This window comes from Bos grunniens, chromosome 2, assembly GCF_055505025.1.
Source record: "Bos grunniens cultivar Pamir isolate PY7600 chromosome 2, Bosgru_T2T1.0, whole genome shotgun sequence".
Classification (NCBI taxonomy): domain Eukaryota; kingdom Metazoa; phylum Chordata; class Mammalia; order Artiodactyla; family Bovidae; genus Bos; species Bos grunniens.
Genome location: NC_141166.1, coordinates 106442447 through 106465315, shown reverse-complemented (window position 1 = coordinate 106465315; position 22869 = coordinate 106442447). Strand labels below are relative to the sequence as shown.

Sequence of the window (22869 nt, the reverse complement as noted above, 5' to 3'; positions counted from 1 at the left end):
ACAATGTCGGAAAGATCGTCTTTTCCACAAACGGTGCTAGGAAAACTGGACAGCCACATGTAAAAACAAATGAACTTAGATTATTCCTTAACTCCATACACAAAAATAAGTCAAAATGGATTAAAGACCTAAATGTTGGACTGGACATTTTAAATCTATTAGAGGAAAACATAGGCAGAATACTCTCTGACATAAATCACAGCAATTTTCTTTTTCAGTCCATCCCCCAGAATAATGGAAGTAAAAGAAAAAATAAGTGGGACCTACTTGAAAGCTTTTGCGTAACAAAGGAAACACTAAAGAAAATGAAGACAGCCCACAGATTGGGAGAAAATATTTGCAAATGATGTGACTGATGAGGGATTAGTCTCAAATTTATAAACAGCTTATGACACTTAATAGCATCAAAGCAAACAACCCAAAGAATGGGCCAAAGACTTGAATAGACATTTCTCTAAAGAGTATATACAGTTGGCCAATAGGCACATGAAAAGATGTTCAACATTGTTAGTTATTAGAGAAATGCAAATCAAAACTACAGTGAGATATCACCTCACACTGGTCAGAATGGCTGTCATCAAAAAATTCGCAAATGCTGGAGAGCGTGTGGAGAGAAGGGAACCCTCCTGCACTGTTGGTGGGAATGTAAATTGGTACACCCACTATGGAGAACATTATGGAGGTTCCTTAAAAAACTAAAAACAGCTACTATGTGACCCTGCAATCCTATTCCTGAGCATATATCTAGAGAAAAACATGGCCCAAAAAGATACACGCACCCCAGTGTTTTTTGCAGCACTGTTTACAATAGCCAGGACATGGAAACAACCTAAATATCCATTGAGAGAAGAACGGATAAAGATGTGGTACGTATATGCAATGGAATATTACTCAGCAGTTAAAAAGAATGAAATAAGGCCATTTACAACAACATGGATGGACCTAGAGAGTGTTGTACTGAGTACAGTAAATCAGACAGAAAAGAAGAATCATATGACGTCCATTATATCTGGAATCTAAAAAGTAATGATACATGATCTTACCAAACAGAGACTCACAGATTAGAAATGAACTCATGGTTGCAGGAGGGGGAAATGATAGTTAAGGACTTTGGGAAGGTCATGTACACTCTGCTATATTTAAAATGGATAACCAACAAAAGCCTATTGTATAGCTCATGGAACTCTGCTCAATGTTATGTGCCAGCCTGGATGGGAAAGGGGTTTGGGGAAGAATGTACTTAATTGCTCAGTCGTGTCTGACTCTTTGCAACCCCATGGACTGAAGCCTGCCAGGCTTCTCTGTCCATGGGGATTTTCCAGGCCAGAAAATTAGAGTAGGTTGCCATGCCTTCCTCCAGGGGATGTTCCAAACCCAGGGATCAAACCCAGGTCTCCCACATTGGAGGCAGATTCTTTACCATCAGAGCTACCAGGAAAGCCCAAGAATACTGGAGTGGGTAGCCTATCCCTTCTCCAGGAGATCTTCCTAACCCAGGAATTAAACCAGTGTCTCCTGCATTACAGGTGGATTCTTTAGCAGCTGAGCTATGGATATATGTATATGTATGGCTAAGTCCCTTCACTGTTCACCTAAAACTATCACAACATTGTTAGTCGGCTATACCCAATACAAAATGTTTGTGGTGTTAAAAAATAATAATAATGAATTTTTTTTTAAGTTAAAGGGAAAAAAAAAGAACTGGCGAATTTGTGCACACACATACAAAAAAAAATCATCATAATCCCTCTGCTGAAATTTAAGAAGCACTTTAGCTTTATCAGATACATACTCATTATTGCTTTGGTATGTTAATTTTCTGAATAGATGGCAAGTGCTGGAATTCTCCAGGCAAGAGCACTGGAGTGGATTGCCATTTCCTTCTCCAGGTGATCTTCCCAACCCAGGGACTGAACCCGGGTCTTCTGCACTGCAGGCAGATTCTTTACCAACTGAGCCACTAGGGAAGCCCCTCTCCATTTTATACCAGTTTTTATTAGCTTGTTGATTTCACAGAGTGACATTTTCTAACTTTGAACTCTGTCTTTAAAAAGATAACATCTCTCTTATAGTCACTATTAAGGATCTGCAGAGTCCAAATCTAAAGGCATCTTTTAAGGCATGAGTTTATTTCATATAATTTCCAAGTGATTAATTCATTGCATGCCTTAATAACATTTCACTGGTCACACTTTATTGGAAGAAAAGGCTTTTGAATAAAATGAAAAGGGATAGGGAAAGGAGGAACAGAAGTCAGTCTAGATAAGGAATATCATTTGCAGGTATGTCATTCTGTTGGTTATCTGATTTACAGGTGAAATAACTAAGGAACCAGAATGATACATGTGCAATTAGGACTACATTCAGATAGAATTTTATTTTTTTTCTATTTCAAAACCAAAACAGTCAATCCCATTAAAGATCAAGTTGTCCTTATTGCCTGGAATTGTGTGGTTATGGCACTTGCCTTCTTGCTGAATTCCCTTGACCAGATGGTTCTTCCTGGCAGCTTGAGGTTAGTTGATGTGCTAAATACTGACCATATCACAGGATTTAAGTGAAGCCAGAGACAGAATCCACAGGCCAGTCCGTATATTATGTGGCACTTGCTACTTTCCATGTGTTTCCCTTTGAAACATGAGACATTTTATGTTTGTGTATCCGGGGGTCTAAATGTCTTTTTTCTTACAGAAGGATCATGTTCCAGCACTTTTGGGAATGGCAACAGCTCATATGATCTTGAAACAAACTCCCCGGGCCCGAAATCAGCTGAAGCGGATTGCAAAAATGAACTGGAATCCTGTTGATGCTGAGGACTTTGAGAGGAGTTGGCTGCTGCTTGCTGATATTTATATTCAGTCAGCAAAATACGACATGGCTGAGGAACTGATAAAACGGTGCCTGCGGCATAACAGGGTAGGTGCTGTACTGTGCTTCAGTTCACTTCAGTCCAGTCGCTCAGTCGTGTCCGACTCTTTGCTGCTACCCCATGAATCGTAGCACGCCAGCTGTGTTCAACTCTTTGTGACCCTATGGACTATAGCCTGCCAGGCTCCTCTGTCCATGGGGATCTCCACACAAGAATACTGGAGTGGGTTACCATGCCCTTCTCCAGGGGATCTTCCCAACCCAGGGATCGAACCCAGGTCTCCTGCATTGTAGGCAGATTCTTTACTGTCTGAGCCACCAGGGAAGCCCAAGAATACTAGAGTGGGTAGCCTGTCCCTTCTCCAGGGGATCTTCCCGACCCAGAAATCGAACCAGTCTCCTGCATTGCAGGCAAATTTTTTACCAGTTGAGCTACCAGGGAAGCCCATGGGGTGGGAGACTGAGGAGGAAAGAATGATTGTTAGCCTTGGTTGTATAAACATTCTATAATAGGCTTCAGAGTGTATTGGTCCATTTCTAGGGATTTCTCTGTTTTTGGAAATTAAATGTTTATTTCTACCACAATCAGGATATAAACATTAATAATAAAAAAAGCTATTTGCCCTTGAAAATAAAATAAAGATGTATGCAGTTTCAAGTTTCAGCTGTGGTTTGCCCTACTTATCAAAAGTGTTTTGGAATGTCAAGCATTTGCCTGTGATTATCCATCTCATCCCAGAACTAATGAAAATTGCAGAAGAACATTAATTGCAGACGCCTGTCCCTCCTATTAAATACTCCTGATGAATTTACTGCAGCTGCATGTTGTTTTCACATTATTAGAATACACTCTGCATAATATATTTTATGGGAGGGAGTCTTTTCAGCATTTAATTTGATTTAATAAAATGTCCTTATCATGAGGTATAAAATTGAAAATCTTCACGTCCTTAGAATTTAAGGCTCTTTACTAACAGTGCATTTTGGTGTTTAATAGCCCCCAAAAGGATGTCTTTTTATGACCTTTGTAAAGTTAAGAATCTTCCTATTTACTGAGAAATAATTGTGCTCAACTTAGAGACTTAAGGGTATTTATCTTTATGGATTCTTATCAGTTACTTCAAAATCTTAATCACAGTAAATCTATGTTTTATTCTCTTTGAGCCAATTAGAATTCAAAATGGATCATTTGTTTTTTAAAGAGAAGTCATGATCACCTAATATTATTAAGTTACTTTTTTAGGGACTTGAAAACTGAAAGATTTAAGACATTTATCAACTTATGGTTTGTACAGGTGATTTAATTTACATTGGCCTTAAGAAAACACGATACTTATTAATAGACTTTAAAAAATCTAAAGTGCCAAATAACTGACCTCTGTAAGTAAGATTTCATGGGAATTAAGATTTTGATAGATAGAATTTCAATTTGCCAGAACTCAGACAGCAGTACATTGCATGATTGAACATGATGGCTGGTTTAGAGGTTAAACATGATGGTTATTTAGGCATGTTCATATGGGAAGCATGAGATTCAGGAACTGGAGCTTAGAAACTTTGAATTATGTAATTTAAAAATGGAGATCATCCAGATCTGGGGCAGGAAATGTACAAGATGCAACTAGACCATCCTGTCATACCAGATGGCAAGGAAACTATCAGAGATTATTGGAGTCATGTCAGGGACTCAAGAGCCAACTTGAGGACACTCCCACAAGCCAAAGTTGACACACTTCAGGCATCAATAATGACTGCATTGAATAACACACCAAATATGTTTAAATCCATGAGTTTACAAAGATATAAAAAAGAAAAGGGAAAAAACCTAATTGGTCACCATTGAAATATGCTAATAAAATGTTATTTCTAAAGCTGGCAAGTAAAGGGAAAGAATTAAGTATCTCTCCTGCCTTTTCTGTGTGAATAATACTGCTGGGAAATGAAATGATGGAAAAGGAGATGTTTCTCATTATAGATGTTGTCCAGATAATGAAGAAATGAGGAAAGAATGATAGAATGTCACTATTTTCCAACCATTATGAATTAATGAATGGGTATAACATCACAAGACATTATGTGCCTCCTGAATGAAGAACACACTATCTGACAGTCAGACTGGGGGTGAGACAAGTGAAACACTCAACTCTGGGTCCAAACTTTAAAGGGACACTTAATGTAATTATCTTAAGTGATCCTGCTCTAACAAAGTATCAGAGACTGGGTGGCTTATAAACAACACAAGTTTCTTCTCACAGTTTTGTTAATAGATGCTGGAGTCTACAACCAGGGTGCCAGCATGATTGGGTTCTGGTGATGGCCCACTTGCCTGTTGCAGACTGCTGAGTTCTCATTGTGTCCTCACAGGGCAGAAAAGAGAGTAGGAGAGCTCTCTGGGCTCCCTTTTATAAGGGCACTAATTCCATTCAGGAGGGCTCCACCCAAATGACCCTTCCCAAAGCCTCACTTCCTAATACCATCACATTGGATGTTAGGATTTCAGCATATAAATTTAGGGGGACATAAACACTCTGTACATCACAGTAATCAAGATGAATGATATTTAATTCAATTTTTTTTAAGTAAAAAAAAAAGTATCAAAATGTGAAACAGGATCTTGAGAAAGAAGAATGGAACTGGAGGAATCAACCTACCTGACTTCAGGCTCTACTACAAAGCCACAGTTATCAAGACAGTATGGTACTGGCACAAAGACAGAAATATTGATCAATGGAATAAAATAGAAAGCCCAGAGATAAATCCACGCACATATGGACACCTTATCTTCGACAAAGGAGGCAAGAATATACAATGGATTAAAGACAATCTCTTTAACAAGTGGTGCTGGGAAATCTGGTCAACCACTTGTAAAAGAATGAAACTGGACCACTTTCTAACACCATACACAAAAATAAACTCAAAATGGATTAAAGATCTAAACGTAAGACCAGAAACTATAAAACTCCTAGAGGAGAACATAGGCAAAACACTCTCCGACATACATCACAGCAGGATCCTCTATGACCCACCCCCCAGAATATTGGAAATAAAAGCAAAAATAAACAAATGGGACCTAATTAAACTTAAAAGCTTCTGCACATCAAAGGAAACTATTAGCAAGGTGAAAAGACAGCCTTCAGAATGGGAGAAAATAATAGCAAATGAAGCAACCGACAAACAACTAATCTCAAAAATATACAAGCAACTCCTACAGCTCAACTCCAGAAAAATAAACGACCCAATCAAAAAATGGGCCAAAGAACTAAATAGACATTTCTCCAAAAAAGACATACAGATGGCTAACAAACACATGAAAAGATGCTCAACATCACTCATTGTCAGAGAAATGCAAATCAAAACCACCATGAGGTACCATTTCACACCAGTCAGAATGGCTGCGATCCAAAAGTCTACAAATAATAAATGCTGGAGAGGGTGTGGAGAAAAGGGAACCCTCTTACACTGTTGGTGGGAATGCAAACTAGTACAGCCACTATGGAGAACAGTGTGGAGATTCCTTAAAAAACTGGAAATAGAACTGCCTTATGATCCAGCAACCCCACTGCTGGGCATACACAATGAGGAAACCAGAAGGGAAAGAGACACGTGTACCCCAATGTTCATCGCAGCACTGTTTATAATAGCCAAGACATGGAAGCAACCTAGATGTCCCTCAGCAGATGAATGGATAAGAAAGCTGTGGTACATATACACAATGGAGTATTACTCAGCCATTAAAAAGAATACATTTGAGTCAGTTCTAATGAGGTGGATGAAACTGGAGCCTATTATACAGAGTGAAGTAAGCCAGAAGGAAAAACATAAATACAGTATACTAACGCATATATATGGAATTTAGAAAGATGGTAACAATAACCCGGTGTACGAGACAGCAAAAGAGACACTGATGTATAGAACAGTCTTATGGACTCTGTGGGAGAGGGAGAGGGTGGGAAGATTTGGGAGAATGGCAATGAAACATGTAAAATATCATGTAGGAAACGAGTTGCCAGTCCAGGTTCGATGCATGATGCTGGATGCTTGGGGCTGGTGCACTGGGACGGCCCAGAGGGATGGTATGGGGAGGGAAGAGGGAGGAGGGAGGAGGGTTCGGGATGGGGAACACATGTATACCTGTGGCGGATTCATTTTGATATTTGGCAAAACTAATACAATTATGTAAAGTTTAAAAATAAAATAAAATTAGAGAAAAAAAAAAAAAAAGTATCAAAATGTGAAACAGGATCTTACAGTGCTGTGCTGAGCTGTATTGAAGCCTTAAGCAAAAGGGTAAATGTGTATGTACCCTGATCACATGTTTATATTTTTTAATGGTTAATAGTTTTCATGAAAATATTAGTGGTGTATCTTCTTGAATTAAAGGAAAGTAAAATTCCACTAAATAGAAAAATAACATATAAAAATAACAAACAACATGAGTTTTAATACACCTACTTTTCTGTTTTTCAAATTTTTTTAAATTAACATTCTGGGAAAAAATAGCAATTATACATGTACCTAAAAACATGTACACAGCATTGTGCATTTTTGCTTTTTCCTGAGGAGCAGTGTGGCTTGGCAGAGCAGCGATCTATGAAGTAAGTAGCTTCATCTCTTTCCCTCAAATCAAAATCAGATCCAAACCTCTAGATCTAATACAATTTCCAGGAAATATCAATGACATAGGAATGTATTATATAACTACCACAAGGATGCACTCAGCTAAATCTGGGCTGTGAGAAACTCTAGGATAAACATTCATATTTTTCCTACATTTAATTGCAAGGAAAGAGAGAGAGAGGAAACCTCTAGATCAAAAGGAAGCTTAGGGACATTTCAAATCACAGTGTGTGGGCCTTATTTAGTTCCTCATCCTGACAAGCAAACAAAAAAATTATGTTAAGGCTATTTGAAATTTGAATAGTGACTATATATTTGGTAATGTCAAAGAGTTGTTATATTTTAGGCATGATAATTTGTGATTATGATTAAAGAAAGTCCTTAAAGAGTATACTAAAATATTTATGAATGCAATGTTATAGTATCTGAGGACTTTTTATCTGACAATACAGAGGGACAAATATGGGATAGAAGTGAGACAGTATTAGGCGTTAATTGTTAAAGAAACAGATTCATGGGGTCCACGATACTGTTTTTCTATATCTGTTAAAATTATTTGTAATAAAAAGTGTTAAGTATATGTATAAAACATGTCCTTGCCTCTCACCCAAAAATCCTGATTCTGTAGGTTTGGGATAGGGGCTTGGCATCAGAATCTTTTTAAGTCCCATAAATGATGTGATTGCATAGCCAAGATTGAAAACCATTGTTTTATGGGCCATTTAAATAAGTTAATATGATTGACCTCTATAGTCATAAGCACTCCATAAAATCTTAGTGATGTCAAGCTTAATCTATTGATACGTCTTGTATTTATTTTTAGTCATGCTGCAAAGCTTATGAATATATGGGCTACATTATGGAAAAAGAGCAAGCATACATGGATGCTGCCTTAAACTATGAGATAGCATGGAAACATGGCAACCAGACAAACCCAGCAGTAGGTGAGTTTAACATTTGAACACTAGGTTTTCACCGGAAACGTGGATTTTATGTGTAAACCTTCATTTAAATAAATTTGATTTTCTTGTTAAGGACAAGATATACATTAACAGCCAACATCCTTTGTCATTCCTGAGAAATAAATTTTACATTCCTAATAGATTATTAGCTACTAACTTATTAGGTATAGTTTGCTGAGATTCAAACTCGACCTCAGTGGCTTTAGAGGACATCTAATCTAATTCTGCCCCTTTGTCTCCCTTCACCCTGTAATTGAAAAATGTAATACTGTGGGAGAAAGTGTTCATTGTGAAAGAAGTGAGAAAAACATTGCATTAAATCAAGTTCTGCTGGTTGCTTTACTGCAGAATTTCTCAAAGATTCTAAGCCCTAATATGCATTGTGGTGGATATCACGTAGAGAACGTGTTTCCCACGATAAGTTGACGACAGAACTTTTTTTTTCCCCTGAGCATCTGGAAACATCATCCTGTCCCAGTGGTAGACTTTTGGTTTGAGGAAGGCTAGTCGCCAAGGTCCCTAACAGATGGGCGGCACCTGGAATATACTTAGTGACCACTGACAGCCACGTTGTGAGGGAGCTCACCCCCAGGCTTCTCTTTGTGTGGAGCTGAGATCAGCTTCATTGACACTGCCCTGTCTGTTCTCTGGAGCAACCCGCAGAGCTCTTCCCCGCTTATACATAAGGGCCCTCAATTGCAAACTCTGTCATGTCTCTCCTCAGTTTCTCTCCAGACTGTTCTCAGGTGCTTTTTCATTCTTCCTAAGACTTGCTTTCAAGTCTTTCGCCCTCCTTGCTGTCTCCTGGAAACTCTCAAATAGCATTTCCCAAACTTGCTTTGGAATACTGGGTGAGATACTGATAGTTACTTCTTTAAAAAAGAGAGTTGGAAAAAAAAAAAAGAGAGTTGACTGTGAAGAGATTAGATTTCATGGCCAAATAAGTTTGGAAAAGGCCATATTTGGCTATGTCCCTCCTGATCTGTTTTACTAGAAATGAAAAAACTGTTAAGTGTGATGTACGAACGAATTGTATGTATAATGAAGCTTTTTTTTAATGAGGCATTGAGTAGTTGATAATTCAACTCAAGATGACATCTGTCTTTTTAGCATCTGTGTCACGGTAATGACTCAGATTTAATCTACAGTCAGATAGGTCATCTTTAAACTTACTGCTGTCAGTTCAGGACTTCCCCTACTTTTTCTCGGGTCTGTTACTTTACTAGACTTGTTCAGAGCACAGAAACTAATTTGTAGACAGTATTTTTCCTTCTCAGGTTTTGTTCATGTTACAAATAAAGTCAGCTTGTAATATGAAAATTCCTTAAAATCTTTAAAATATATGTAATTCCGATGCTTTATTCCCCAGAAGGAATGCAATTAGAAGTGTAGTTATTTAAATATTCTGTTCCTTCAAAGACCAGCAAATAGAGTCTAGGTCACTCGTTCTTTCATTGTGTTCTCTTTGAACTTTATAGGTGATTTTATCAGCTCCTCTGACCTCTCTTTAAAATCATTTCTCTGTAAAGACATTTCTCTGAGGCTGTCAATTAATTCTTACAGTTTCTTTTTTAAGATTATCATTGCATCCAATACTCCCAGCCTTTCTGGCCAAGTTCGTGATGCATTTTTTTTCATTTGTCAGGAAACCCTAAAAATCATAGTTGTGTTCTTTGCATAGAATTCAAGCCTGAGCACTGTCACTGTAAAAGACACCAAGGAGCCGAGATCCACTGCGAGGAGAACACAGTCGTGTTTCTCTCTTCACAGTCGTTCTCAGGTTATGTGACAGTCACTAGGCTGTTTACACTGTGTTTTTGTTTTCTTGCTTTCACGAGCTCAGGCTCTCTCCCCCCATTTTTTTTTTTTCCCCTGATTACACAAAGAGTTGAATTCTTAGAAGCCTGACAGGTGTAATGAAACTGGTACACATGTTCTTTGCCATGTGTAGCTCTTCATTTCCTCTCTAAAGTTTTTTTTGAAGGAAACGATCAAGTTTGTTTCATTATGACAACTTTGTGCTTCTAATTTAGTGTTTACACAGTTAAAAAAACAAAACATTAGTATTTGTGTGGTACTCTGAAATTTTTTAAAGCATTTCACAAGTATTTAATTTGATCTTTAAATTTACATTAAGAGTTAGCAGGGTTATCTTCCCCATTTTTGGATGCAGAAACTTGAAATTGACAGCTACCGGTGACTTGCCTAAGGGCTCAAAGCTAGTCAGGAAGCCGGAAACTGAAAGTTATGTCCAGGTTTTTTTGGCTCTAGTTTCCATATTTGGCATGACATCTTTAAGTTGTTTTCCTTTTTAAATGTCACAAACTATTTATTATTCTGTTTTATAATTCCTTTCTAATGATATCAAGTTTACCTCTCTGATACTGTTTTCATCTTGGACATTTCTCATTGTGTGTGTGTTTGTGTGTGTGAATTGAATACTATGAATTTTAGATAATTTCTGTTCCTTCCTTCTTGCTACCATGATTGCATTAAGCCAATAATTCTTCTAAAACATTGTTTTGAAATTCTAAAAATTTTCTTCAGGGGTCCTTTGATTAAAGTCCAAGAGCAGCATTCAAATGTCCTTTTCATATTTTTAAGTGGTAAAGCAAAATATATTATTAGTTACATATTATTTACATTCTGTTATATCTTATTTATTGAATCTACTTTTTCATCTCCTTATTTGCTTACTACTAAAGAAACTAAGATGAAATTGGCATTCTTATTATAGAACAACAGTTATTTAAGAATGTATTAAAACTTTCTTCCAAAATGTCAGTATTTGGACTTCCCTGGTGGTCCAACTGTTTAAGAATCTGCCTGCCAATGCAGAGGACACAGGTTCAACCCCTGGTCTGGGAACATTCCACATGCTGTGGGGCAGCTAAGCCCGTGCGCCACAACTTCTGAGCCCACGCACCTAGAACCTTACTCCACAGCAAGAGAAACCACTGCAGTGAGAAGCCCACACACCACAACTAAAGAGCAGCCCCTGCTCATCACACCTAGAGAAAGCCCACCCACTGCAGTTACTGGAGAAAGCGCGTGCACCGTAAGACCCAATACAGCCAAAAATAAATAAAGATTTTAAATAAATACTCCTTGCAGTGTGCCATTTCACTATCACATGTGGCTGACGTGGCCGTCTAATGACTAACCCTCTGCCTTCTGAGTCACCCCGCTGCTGCACTGCCCTCTGCTCCCCCTGCACTCCAGGCCCATTTGGCTGCTGTGTCTCCCTCTACCACTGGCCTCTCCATGTGCAGTTCTCTTTGCCGAACGGAATTCTTTCTTCCCACCCCCTTGGCCTACATTATGCCTCTTCCTTCAGGTTTCACACATTGCCTGACACCCACCCCAGATCTCTTATTACAGTGCTGTTGGCCTGTGCCATTATTTCATAGCATTTATCTCAGTTTTGAAATCATCCATGTACTTCCGTAATTACTTAAATAACATACGCTCTTTCCTAACAGAATGTAAACCTCAGGAACCAGTTTGCCTGATGTGTTAAGTACATCAGTACTGTGTAAAGGAATAGCCGTGTTATCACTTACTGCTCTGTGATCAGTTTTTACTGTAATCTGAACAAATGGGACTTTTCTGTAAGTTGCAAAACCATATTTGTGGGATGGCCGGCCATCTTCTAGCCCAGCTGTGGCCCCTTGTTCCAACTCCATTTTCTTTGGTACCTGTTCTCCTTTGTATCACTCCACCTTCCGTTATCTTATCGTTTCTATCATGGTACAGTCATCACCCTGCACTAAGAGTTCTCTAATATTAGCATAAACAAAGGAGGAAGCCAAGAAAGGTAATACTAATAGTGTGCTCTATAAATAAATAATACTATATCATTGCTGGGGGTTTTGTCTTTACAGGATACAAACTGGCATTTAATTACTTAAAAGCAAAAAGATATGTGGATGCAATTGACATATGTCACCAGGTAACACTTAAATTTATATTTCTTAAAATTTTTCAGATGTGCTATTTCCTACTTTTGTTTAATATCAAGTTGTACATGAATAGAGATAGAGGATGTACTGTTTTGGTTCAATGCCTCGTTGGATACATCTGGAAGAAATTACCGGTTTTCAAAGTTTAGAAAATAAAGTTTACTTAAATCAAAAACATGTTTTTAATTAGGCCTCAAATAAGGTTTGCCAATTTAAAGGAGGAGGCTAGACAAGAAGCATGTTAAACAAACTTAATCCTTAAGTCAGAAAATATCCGAAGATTTTTATAGATTCTCCAGGTCATTGTTCTGAATAGAAGTTCTTATGTTTGTGTCCAAGTCTGGTTATTAGAGGATTCAGATTTATAAATTAAAGAGGTATTTTTGTCATTTAGAAGCCATTCAGTTACACTTCTGTAATTGGTTTCTCGACTTCCCTGATGGCTCAGACAGTAAAGACTATGCCTGCAATGCAGGAGAACAGAGTTCGATCCCTGAGCTGGGAAGACTGCTGGAGAAGGGAATGATTACCGACTCCAATTTTATTGCTTGGACAACTCTATGGACAGAGGAACCTAGCAGGCTATAGTCTATGGGGTTGCAAAGCAGCAAACATGATTGAGCGACTGGTTTCTGACTAAATGATCCCTTGCTAAATGACAAACTTTTGAGTTGCAGTTTTAGAATTTGCAATTTCTTTATAAATACATTGTCCCATTGATATTCATACAAGGCATTGTACTAAATATCGTTGGGAGCTCCAAGAAAAGCACCTTAGCAGAGAATTATGTAGTGTACCTTATCCCAGATAACTGTGTCAGCATCATTATAGTGAATACTTGGCTCCAGTGATTGCTGTTGATTACTGAGTCTCTATGTAAGGCAACATTTCACATTAAGGTTAAGGTTATATATTAATTTGTGGAGTTTTGATTTTTCTTTCTTTATGACTACCACCCTACTCTTCAACTCAGTAGACCTGGAAATTTGTATGTTTCAAAATCATTCCAGTACACAAATGTGTACTCCTGGGTAAAAATATCTCTAAGGATTTGTTAAATATCATGCATAAATAGCTAAATTTTAAAAGTTATCTTAAATCATTGATCATAATTGTTTTATATAACTGATCTAATAAGGAAATAATTATATTTGTTTTATTTTCCACATGTAGTGGTACATTTTTACCATTTTCATCTAATTACTGTTAATAGAAATGTCACCATGTCATATCTCAGATACCACCTTTAAAAAGTGTTGTTGTATTTGCAATATTATTATAATGTAATCTTAACTGTAATGCCATTGCTAGTAAGTTTTGTGGCTCCCCAGTTCTTGATAATGAATTATAAGTTAAGTTTTTGTTTTATTTTGTTTGTTTTGGCAGGTTCTTGAAGCACATCCAACTTACCCCAAAATCAGAAAGGATATACTTGATAAAGCTCGCACATCTTTAAGACCTTGAAAATTATTTTAACTTTTCAAAGCAAGAAATGGAAAGAATCTGAGTTCTTCCAGTACAAAATAGGTTAAGCTAATACTTTGTATTAGAAAGCATACTTTCTCCAGCAGAGGCTGCTGTTGCATATAAAGAGAAACACTGTGTTAAATGGATGTCTTCTGATGGAGAAAGTGAATGAGCTGGTTTATTTAATTGACTCTGTTGATTAGGTGCAGATTTGGTGTTTCTGTGATAAAGATTATAACCCATTTCTATAAAGAATATTTTGTTAAAATCTAGATAGGTAAGTACCCTGTATCTTTTCTAAGGGATATTGTTTCAGGAAATATGTTTAAAATACTATTGGTCTCTGTTAAACATTTTTGTGAAATTCTCTGTTATTTCAAAGGTTTGAGTAAGTTTCCATGTAAATATTTATAAAAAAGAAAACATTTTTAATAAACGTTTTATGAAATTTATGAACTCAAAACACATGGTGAGTTTTGCAAATTCAGGGTAAACTACCCATGTTAACACATAGTATTACAGAAACTGACTTTCTTAGAAGAATATTTTGGAAAAGTATAAAGAGCGTTTGTGAGTTTCCCTTCTTTGTTGAATTGATTCTTCCTGCTTTTAATGCCAATGAGATTCTTTTAAGAAATAACCAGTACCGGAAATTAAATAGGTAGACCTTTATAACAATATTTAACCTTAGCCCAAAGACAAGGTCTTTTGGTGTAACTTTAGACACTGTGACACCTGATAGAGAATATTTTCGGTCAGCAGGGACTCACAAAGCACACCATGTAAAAAGCAACCACATACCCCGCTATCCCTAGCATTCCTGCCCCCAACCTGAGAGAGTTACTTACTCTTTACACTGAATTGAACTTAGCCTTCCCAGATGGCACTAGTGGTAAAGAACCTGCCTGCCAGTGCAGGAGACTCAAGAGATGCGGGTTCGATCTCTGGGTCGGGAAGACACCCTGGACGAGGGAATGGCAACCCACTCCAGTATTCTAGCCTAGAGAAGCCCATGGACAGAGGAGCCTGGTGGGCTACAGTCCAATAGGGTCACACAACTGAGCATCTGCGCACAGCTGCTGCTGCTGCTAAGTTGCTTCAGTCGTGTCCGACTCTTTGCGACCCCATAGACGGCAGCCCACCAGGCTCTGCTGTCCCTGGGGTTCTCCAGGCAAGAACACTGGAGTGGGTTGCCATTTCCTTCTCCAATGCATGAAAGTGAAAAGTGAAAGTGAAGTCTCTCAGTTGCGACCCCATGGACTGCAGCCCACCAGACTCTGTCCACGGGATTTTCCAGGCAAGAGTACTGGAGTGGGGTGCCATTGCCTTCTCCGCTGAGCACAGCAGCACACCATAAACCTGATCTTCATAAACTCAATTCTTAGCATCATTCCTAGTGTATCTACATCTTTTTTCATCTACATCTACATCTTGGTTTTAAAAATAAAATAAACACAGTCTTCCATTTTAACTGCATTTTCAATAAATAGTTTTTAAAAGTCACTTCCTTTTCCTAAAGTACTTCATGTTTATTTCTTTTGAGTTACATTCTTATTTCAAATCACTTCTCCAATTTCCAGAGTCCTTTTAATTCCAATTATGTGTTATAAGATTTCTAATCATTTTTAGTTATGCTGTTTCATGGAAATGTTTCATAATTAGAGCATTTATGAAATATTTCATGTCTGTTAAAACACTTCCATGTCTTATTACATTTTGTCCTCACAGTCCTATGATACAGATATTATTATCTCTCTTTTACAAATCTGGCCCTGTGACACATTATCTTTCTCTGTAATTTAGGGGGAAAAACTTTCAAACTGAATGGACATTGTTAAGGACATAATACAACAGAATACCCGTAGCAGTTCCAATGAGCCTGCATTGTAGAATGCTAGAAACATGGAAATTGGATGGAGAAAGTAGAACATCTGTTCTCCCAGCAAGACGTTTCCAAATCTGTTTTCCTATCTATAAAATGAGGAGTTTGTGTTTGTTTCTTAAGCAGCCACTTATTCTGCCATTTGTTAGATACTATCCTAGGAACTTTCTTTAAAGTATGTCTTTTATTTCTCAATAAACTCTCTAGAGAAATAATATTTTTCAGATAATGAGATGAAGCTCAATCTAAAATTTGCCCAAGCTCACAGAAAAATTGTCAGAACCTGGATTTCACACCAGCCTTTCCTAAATTGAGATGCTTTCCATAACTAAGACAGACTGTGTCTGTAAGAAACATTCTCTTATCTGCATCTGGCTAGCAGATGAAACTGAGTGTTCTATCACAGAGATGGCGAGGTAATAAGGAACAAGACCTGAATGGAATGAACGTTCTTACAGATGTGGACACTACTAAAGAGAAGCCTGAGTGAGGAGCAGTGTAGTGCTGTGGCGAGGAATGTGGACCTGAAGCCAGACCGTCCTAGGTTTAAAGTTTGACTCTGCTACTTACTACCTTTCTCCAGTCACATAGGCTCTCTGAGCCTCGGTTTTCTCATCCATAAAAAAGCGTATCAGGATAATAACCTTCCTCGGGTTGTTGTTAAGAATTAAATGAGAGAACTTACATAAAACCTATAATGAATCTTACTCACTTAGGCTCTTAATAAATAGCAGCTCTATTATTGTAAACTAAACAGGGTCAAGTAGTAGTTGCAACTGAGAAGAACCTTCACAGGAGAAAAGAGAGCAAGGACAGCGGAGAGACTGACAGGGCCAGTCAGGCCCCTCAGAAGCACAGGCACACAGGAGTCAGGATTCTCATGCATGGTCTCCCTTCCCTTCTTGCCTCTTTGTCTCTCACTCTTCCAACCCCAACTGGAAATTGTGTTGCACTCTACATGCATAAATCTCTCTTCATCTAATTTTTGAACAGACTTACCCTTCCCTCCTCTACTGGAATTCTCTCCCTGCTCTCCTCTCCCTAATCCCCAACTCAGTGTCTCCAAGCCTCCCTCTCTAGGCTTACTCTCTCACTTAGTTATCAGTTTATTAATCACCTGCTCAGAGGCCCTGTCCGTGTCCAGTGACACTCTATAAGGTAGCCATCATGTCAGTCTGTACTCTGTCACGGTATTTAAACCCTCTATTTAGTACTTGCTAATCTCTGATGTTTTTCTTGTGCACATGCCCGACATCACACATCCAGGAAAGCTGGAACTCGAACTGAATTGCTACTTGAAGGAATCAGTTCCCATAGCATGTTCAATGAGAGTTTAGGGTCCACATGTGAGATGGAGAAGGAGGGACACAACACGAATGAAAGAATTTTCTGTGAATCTGGGATTTGAATGCCACCACCCTCAGGATAAGGATAAGGAAGCGGTTTTAAGTTCAATGTCCTTTGACCTCAGGTCAGCTAGTATGAAGAACTGGATCCCAAAAGGAAATAGCTTTCTTTTCCAGAAGTCAAGAACCTAGAGCAGTTCTGGAAAGAAGGGTTTTATGCATGGACAGCTGAGGAAGCTAGGTTCAACTTTGCACTAGGGTAGATAATAGAATCACTATGGAAACCAAAAGACCAGTTAAAACTGCGAGGAAACCTCCTAGTTTGGGCCTGGTGATAAGTGAAGAGCCTTTTAACAGGATCGTGTAACCTGTGCTAGTGCTGATAAAGTAGAAAATGCTATTTTTTTTTGTTTGTTTTTAGTGAAAGATTGGCAACAGTGCAAGGAGAACAGCACATTGATCCTCTGTTGGTAGAAGTGTCATGCACCCTTTCTGAAGGGCAATTTGGTGCTATGAATTAAGGCTTCATCCTTTGACCAGGAAATCTCACTTAGAGAAATACATCATAAGAGACAGAAATTTTCTCAAGGTTTTTTGGTTTAAAAACTGATGAAAGCAATAAGTTTAGGTTTTATGATTATTGTCAAAACATTCACCATAATTGAAGTGTTTGAATATATACTAGTTTACCTGATAATGTGGTCATCAAAAGCCGTTTTCAAAGATTTTTTTTTTTTTTTTACTATTCATGTTTTAAAATTTTTTTCAAAGATTTTTAACTGCTGGGTGTCCTACAAATAATAAGTGAAAATTCAGGAAACATAACTTCATATAAAATTAATTTGCATAATAATAATAAGTAGATGTATAGTGAAGTGAAAGTCAGTCATGTCCAAGTCTTTGCAACTCCATGGACTGGAATTCTCCAGTATTCTGCAGAATACCGGAGTGGGTGGCCGTTCCTTTCTCCAGGGGATCTTCCCGACCCAGGAATCAAACCAGGGTCTCCTGCCTTGCAGGCAGATTCTTTACCAGCTGAGCTACCAGGGAAGCTCAAACAGATGTACACATAGATATATATACACATAGACAACACACAACTACTGCAACTAATGCAGTTTTTAATGGTAGTTATGTCTGTGTGATGGAATAGTGATGAGAAATGTGCCATTTTTGAAGTTAACTGCAATGAACACATACCCTGCCCCCACCCCCCATCCCCCCGCCCAAAAAGGATGTTTTTTCCTTTTAAAAAAAGGATCGCTTTCTCAAAGATGAATAGAAAAAAACTAAACAAAAGCTGACACTGACATTGTTTCAACTCTTAACACCCACACTTTACTACTAATGGTTTGAACAAAACCTAATCTGGTTTATTTCAGTTGTCAAAGAAGATTCAAGAAGTAGCAGTTAGAGAAATACTCTGCCAGAAAATGGAAATAGGAGAGTGCTGATAGCAGCGCTGATAACAGGAGAGCCCAGGAGTTACTAAGGGAGATGAGAGTACCCCATAGAAATGAGTGAAGAGCGTACTCTTGCAACCACAGGGTAAAATAAATGAGAGGGCTTCCCTGGTGGCTCAGTGGTAAAGAATCTGCCTGCCAATGCAGGAAACACAGGTTCGATTCCTGATCCAGGAAGATTCCACATGCCTTGGAGCAACAAAGCCTGTGCCCTATGGCTATTGAGTCTGTGCTCTAGAGCCCAGGAACTGCAACTGAGACCACGTGCCGCAATTACTGAAGTCTGTGTGCCTAGAACCCACGCTCTGCAACAAGAGAACCCACTGCAATGAGAAGCCTGCACACCGCAACTACAGAGTAGTCCCCACTCGCCACAACTAGAGAAAACAGGCAGCAACGAAGACCCAGCACAGCCAAAACGAAATAGTAAAAAAAAAAAAAAAAAAAAGACAGGAAAACCCACTTTCTGCACTTCCCGTGATTCTAGTAACAGTTTTAATGATGATCCTACCAAACGTAGTTAGTATGAAGCCAGAGGAAATAAGCGAAATCACATGGCCACAATGGTTGTGTGGTATAAGACCTGGGTAGGGTGACCCAACTGACCAGGGAGCAGAGCAGAAGCTAACACTCTAGGTCACACACCTCCAGCCACACCCCTTGCAGGAAGAGGGCCCCTTCCTAATTTGAACAAAGTATGAGTGGAAGGGGAGAAACTAGAGACAGGAGAGCAAAATGTTCGGCTGTAGGGCTGAGGGTAAGGGAGCAATAGAGTGATGGCTACAGAAGTTTATGAAAGATTTTTATTTTCTGTTTTTTAAGACAGGATCTATTATACTAGAGTATCTTGGAATATTTATGGGAGAAAGTAGATACTGAAAGTATAAGAAAAGAGGAGGAAGCCTGAGTAGGAAAAGGGGTCCAGGGGGTAGTTTAGAAGAATTAGAGTTTAGAGGGATGTGTGATTTTTGTAAACACAGTAAAGGAACAAAATCACTGTAGTAAGAGTTATTATATATAAAGGTGGTCCAGGAGCCCTTATGCTAATTGGCTCCATCAGTTTTATAATAATTAAAATGGACTTCGACCTAGAGGCAGAACCATTCCTTCCTATGCATGGAATTTGGGGGCCTCTGTTTCCCTTGGGCTCTGAAGTATTTTTCACTTACTTCCAGGTTCCTGTTTGTGGTTGCTGGGAGTTTGCCTGCCAGATTAAAGGGGGGGTTACTGTAACATCGTAAATCATAGTTATGAGCAAAAAAAGTGTTACCCACCTTTTAATACTCTTAAGAACCAGATGTTTTCCAGAGAAATGCTTGACTCTACAATCTGCCTTGCAGTGCACATAAATGAATCTGGCATGCTGCCCATAAAAGCAATTTGATCCCATAAATGAGGAAAGCTGAGTAATGAGCAGGTTCTAAATGTCTTCCTTCCGAGTGGTATAACCTTAGAGTCTATGGCAATCTTTAAACCAGGCTGTTTTCAAATAGTGTGTATGTTATTTTTATCTTCAAACAAAATTCTTTTGGCAATGTAAAAGAAACTCTGTTTTTAAAGAAACAAGTATATTTTGAGAAAGTAATTACTATTTGTTTGCTCCAAAGCCAGGCTAGTTTTATTTTTAATTGGTAAATGATGTAAGAAGCTTCCCACCCCGCTCCAAAAAAAAGAGACACTTGAAACACTAAGAACAGGGCTGTGAAGTACGCAGTAGTATCCTCACTCATAATGGGTAATAGGTCCTGTTTCACAGAGAGAGATTAAACCTTTTTGAAAAATACATTAAGCATAACACTGGAGGAAAAAAAATGTGCTAAAATGCTAAGCAGTTACATAAATGTTCTTTTTAAGCAGTTTAAATACTTGAAGTTACTCTAGTCAATGAATGAAAACTCCCTGACATATACTTCCTTGAAAAACTGTTGGCAAATTTTTCACATTAACTTAAGTCACATGCTGTAAAGGATAGTTGGAGGGGGATACAGGGATTGGGAAAAGTCCAGAATATTGAGAGTACCCAAGAGCAAAGTTAAAGTGATGGAACACTGACCACATAGATGCTAGGGGAAGAAATGGGACCAATGAGATGTGTCTAGGTCCTGATGTCACTTCTCTGTGCTAAACAAGGGACTCTACTGTCACTTAAGACGTGTAATATCTTTTTGCCTTGTTACTGCTGTTGCCATAGATTTCTTAAAATGTAAATATTCATTATTTTAGTTCCAGTAAAAATCAGATTTTTTCCAAAGAAAGAAAATTTGATTTTTTTTAAGACTTTTCATTTGGAAATCATTTCAAACTTAAAGAAGTTCCATGAATAAGAAAAGTACAAAGAGCACCCACATGCCATTTATCCAGATACTAAAATATTGTTAATATTTTACCTCATTTGCTTCATCATTTGTGTCATCTGTGTGTATACAAATTTTATACATATGTTTGCACACGCACATATACATGTCTATGCATTGATTTTTTTTCCTGAACATTTTGAGAGTAAGTTGCCTACATCATACATGCCTCTGTACTCCTAGGTACATCACTGCATATTTCCTGAGAATAGGAATATTCTCCAATATAATCACAGTACAGTTATGAACATCAGTTAGTTCAAGATAAATACAAAACTTTTAATCTGCCACTCTTTACTGCCAGCTGATCCAGTAATAATCCCTTACAGCATCTTTTCCCTCAAGTTACATTCTGGGATTGGGTATTACATGTCATGTCTTTAGTCTTGTTTAATCTAGAGCATTTCCACAGCCACTTTCTGCCTTTTATAAAACAGCCATTTTTGAAAATACAGTTCTCTGACCGCCCCCCTTTTAAGTCTGAGTGTTCCTGTGTTTTGGGTGTGTCTGATATTTCCCTGAGATTGAATCTGAATTGAGCATTTCTGGCCATAATATTGTATAAGTGAAGTGATGTCCTCAAGGTGTCACATCTGGAAACATACATGTCCATCTGCCCTCACTGGGGACATTAATTTTGATTCCACAAGTCACATTTTTCTACTATATAGTTGTTTTTTCCCTTGCAACTAATAACCAATTTTTGAGGAGACATTTTCAGATCATACAAATATTCTGCTCCTTCAAAAATTTCCACTAGATTAGTATGATTCCTGCTTGATCTGATATTCACCACGATGATTACAAATAAAGACATTCTAATATCACTACCTTCTCTAAATATTCCAGTCAGCCCTTAGAATTTACTATAAGCAAGAGCCCGTTCCTTATTATTTTTTACTTATTTAATTCATCTAGTATTTACTATCATATGTGTTCATGAGTTCCCATTTTTTCAATGGTTCATAATTCATTAATGCCTTTAATTATTTTGGTGCTCAAATGGTTTCAGATTTGGCCAGCAGAAGCCACATCATTTGTCTTTTTTTTTTTTTTTTAAAGAACTTTCCTACTTTCTAACAACAAAATATCCCAGCTTCAACTTCTAATTACCCTGTCCCAGCCTGCAATCAGCCACTTCTCTAAGCAGCCCTGGTTCCCTTGAGTGGGGCAATGTATTAGAAATCAAGATCTTAGTGCAAAGTGTGTTCACTGCCACTTTGGATGAAGTGCTTCTAAACCCTTTCAGCAAATAGAAAACATATGCATGTATACATGTGCATACATATATGTGCATATGTATGCACACGTGCACACATATATGCATATGTATGCACATATGCACGTATATATGTGCATACATATATACATGCATATACAGGTGTAAAACACACATACTGAAACATTTTAGAAGTCACAAAATTATACCAACTCTTCCAAATCCAATTTATCACCATAGGATTCTTTCTGTGTTCCCCAAATTTTCATTTGCATGTCCTTTCTTCCACAGTGAGACCCTGAGTCCCAACAACTTCATCGTATTTGTTCATTTCTTCAATCGAGGAAATAATTTCAGAATTGCTTCACCCTAAGACTCACAAAAAACAAATATACTGAAAAGAATTCAGAATTTGACAACATATTTTAAAATGTTACCATAAGCATTTCCCAGTGGTATGAAGTATTTTAAAAATCAAACTGAATAATTTATTGATGACAGGAGAGTGTGTTCTGCTCCACAGACCAGCTTTGCAGATTCCTTCCAAATATTCATCTACTTGCAAAATAAATACTGTACCTTCCCACACCAACCAGTGTCATATTAATGAAGCCTTGGCAGGAAAAAGAGTATGAGACTGGAGCTTAAGCAAAACATCATGTGCTGAGGATTGAGAGGTGAAGTGTTTTTGTTTCTCAATAAAATATGTAGTAGATATATATGACTATA

The 22869-nt window shown here is 37.9% G+C and overlaps 1 protein-coding gene across 3 annotated transcripts in view; it reads left to right on the top strand.

Annotated features, from left to right (window-relative positions):
* The window catches only part of TTC21B (tetratricopeptide repeat domain 21B), a 105094-nt gene extending 90755 nt beyond the window's left edge, over nt 1-14339 (top strand). For 2 of the 3 annotated variants that reach the window (XR_015152743.1, XM_086370689.1), the window contains 4 exons: nt 2692-2916; nt 8309-8429; nt 12332-12399; nt 13796-14339. Coding sequence is in view for 1 of the 3 variants with exons in the window: in XM_086370689.1 (XP_086226815.1) it covers nt 2692-2916; nt 8309-8429; nt 12332-12399; nt 13796-13873 (492 nt within the window). In the remaining 2 variants the exon portion in view is untranslated. Of the gene's footprint in view, nt 1-2691; nt 2917-8308; nt 8430-11232; nt 11506-12331; nt 12400-13795 lie in introns of all 3 variants that reach the window. The other variant, XR_015152719.1, reaches the window with a different exon arrangement.
* The last annotated feature ends 8530 nt before the right edge of the window (nt 14340-22869 follow it).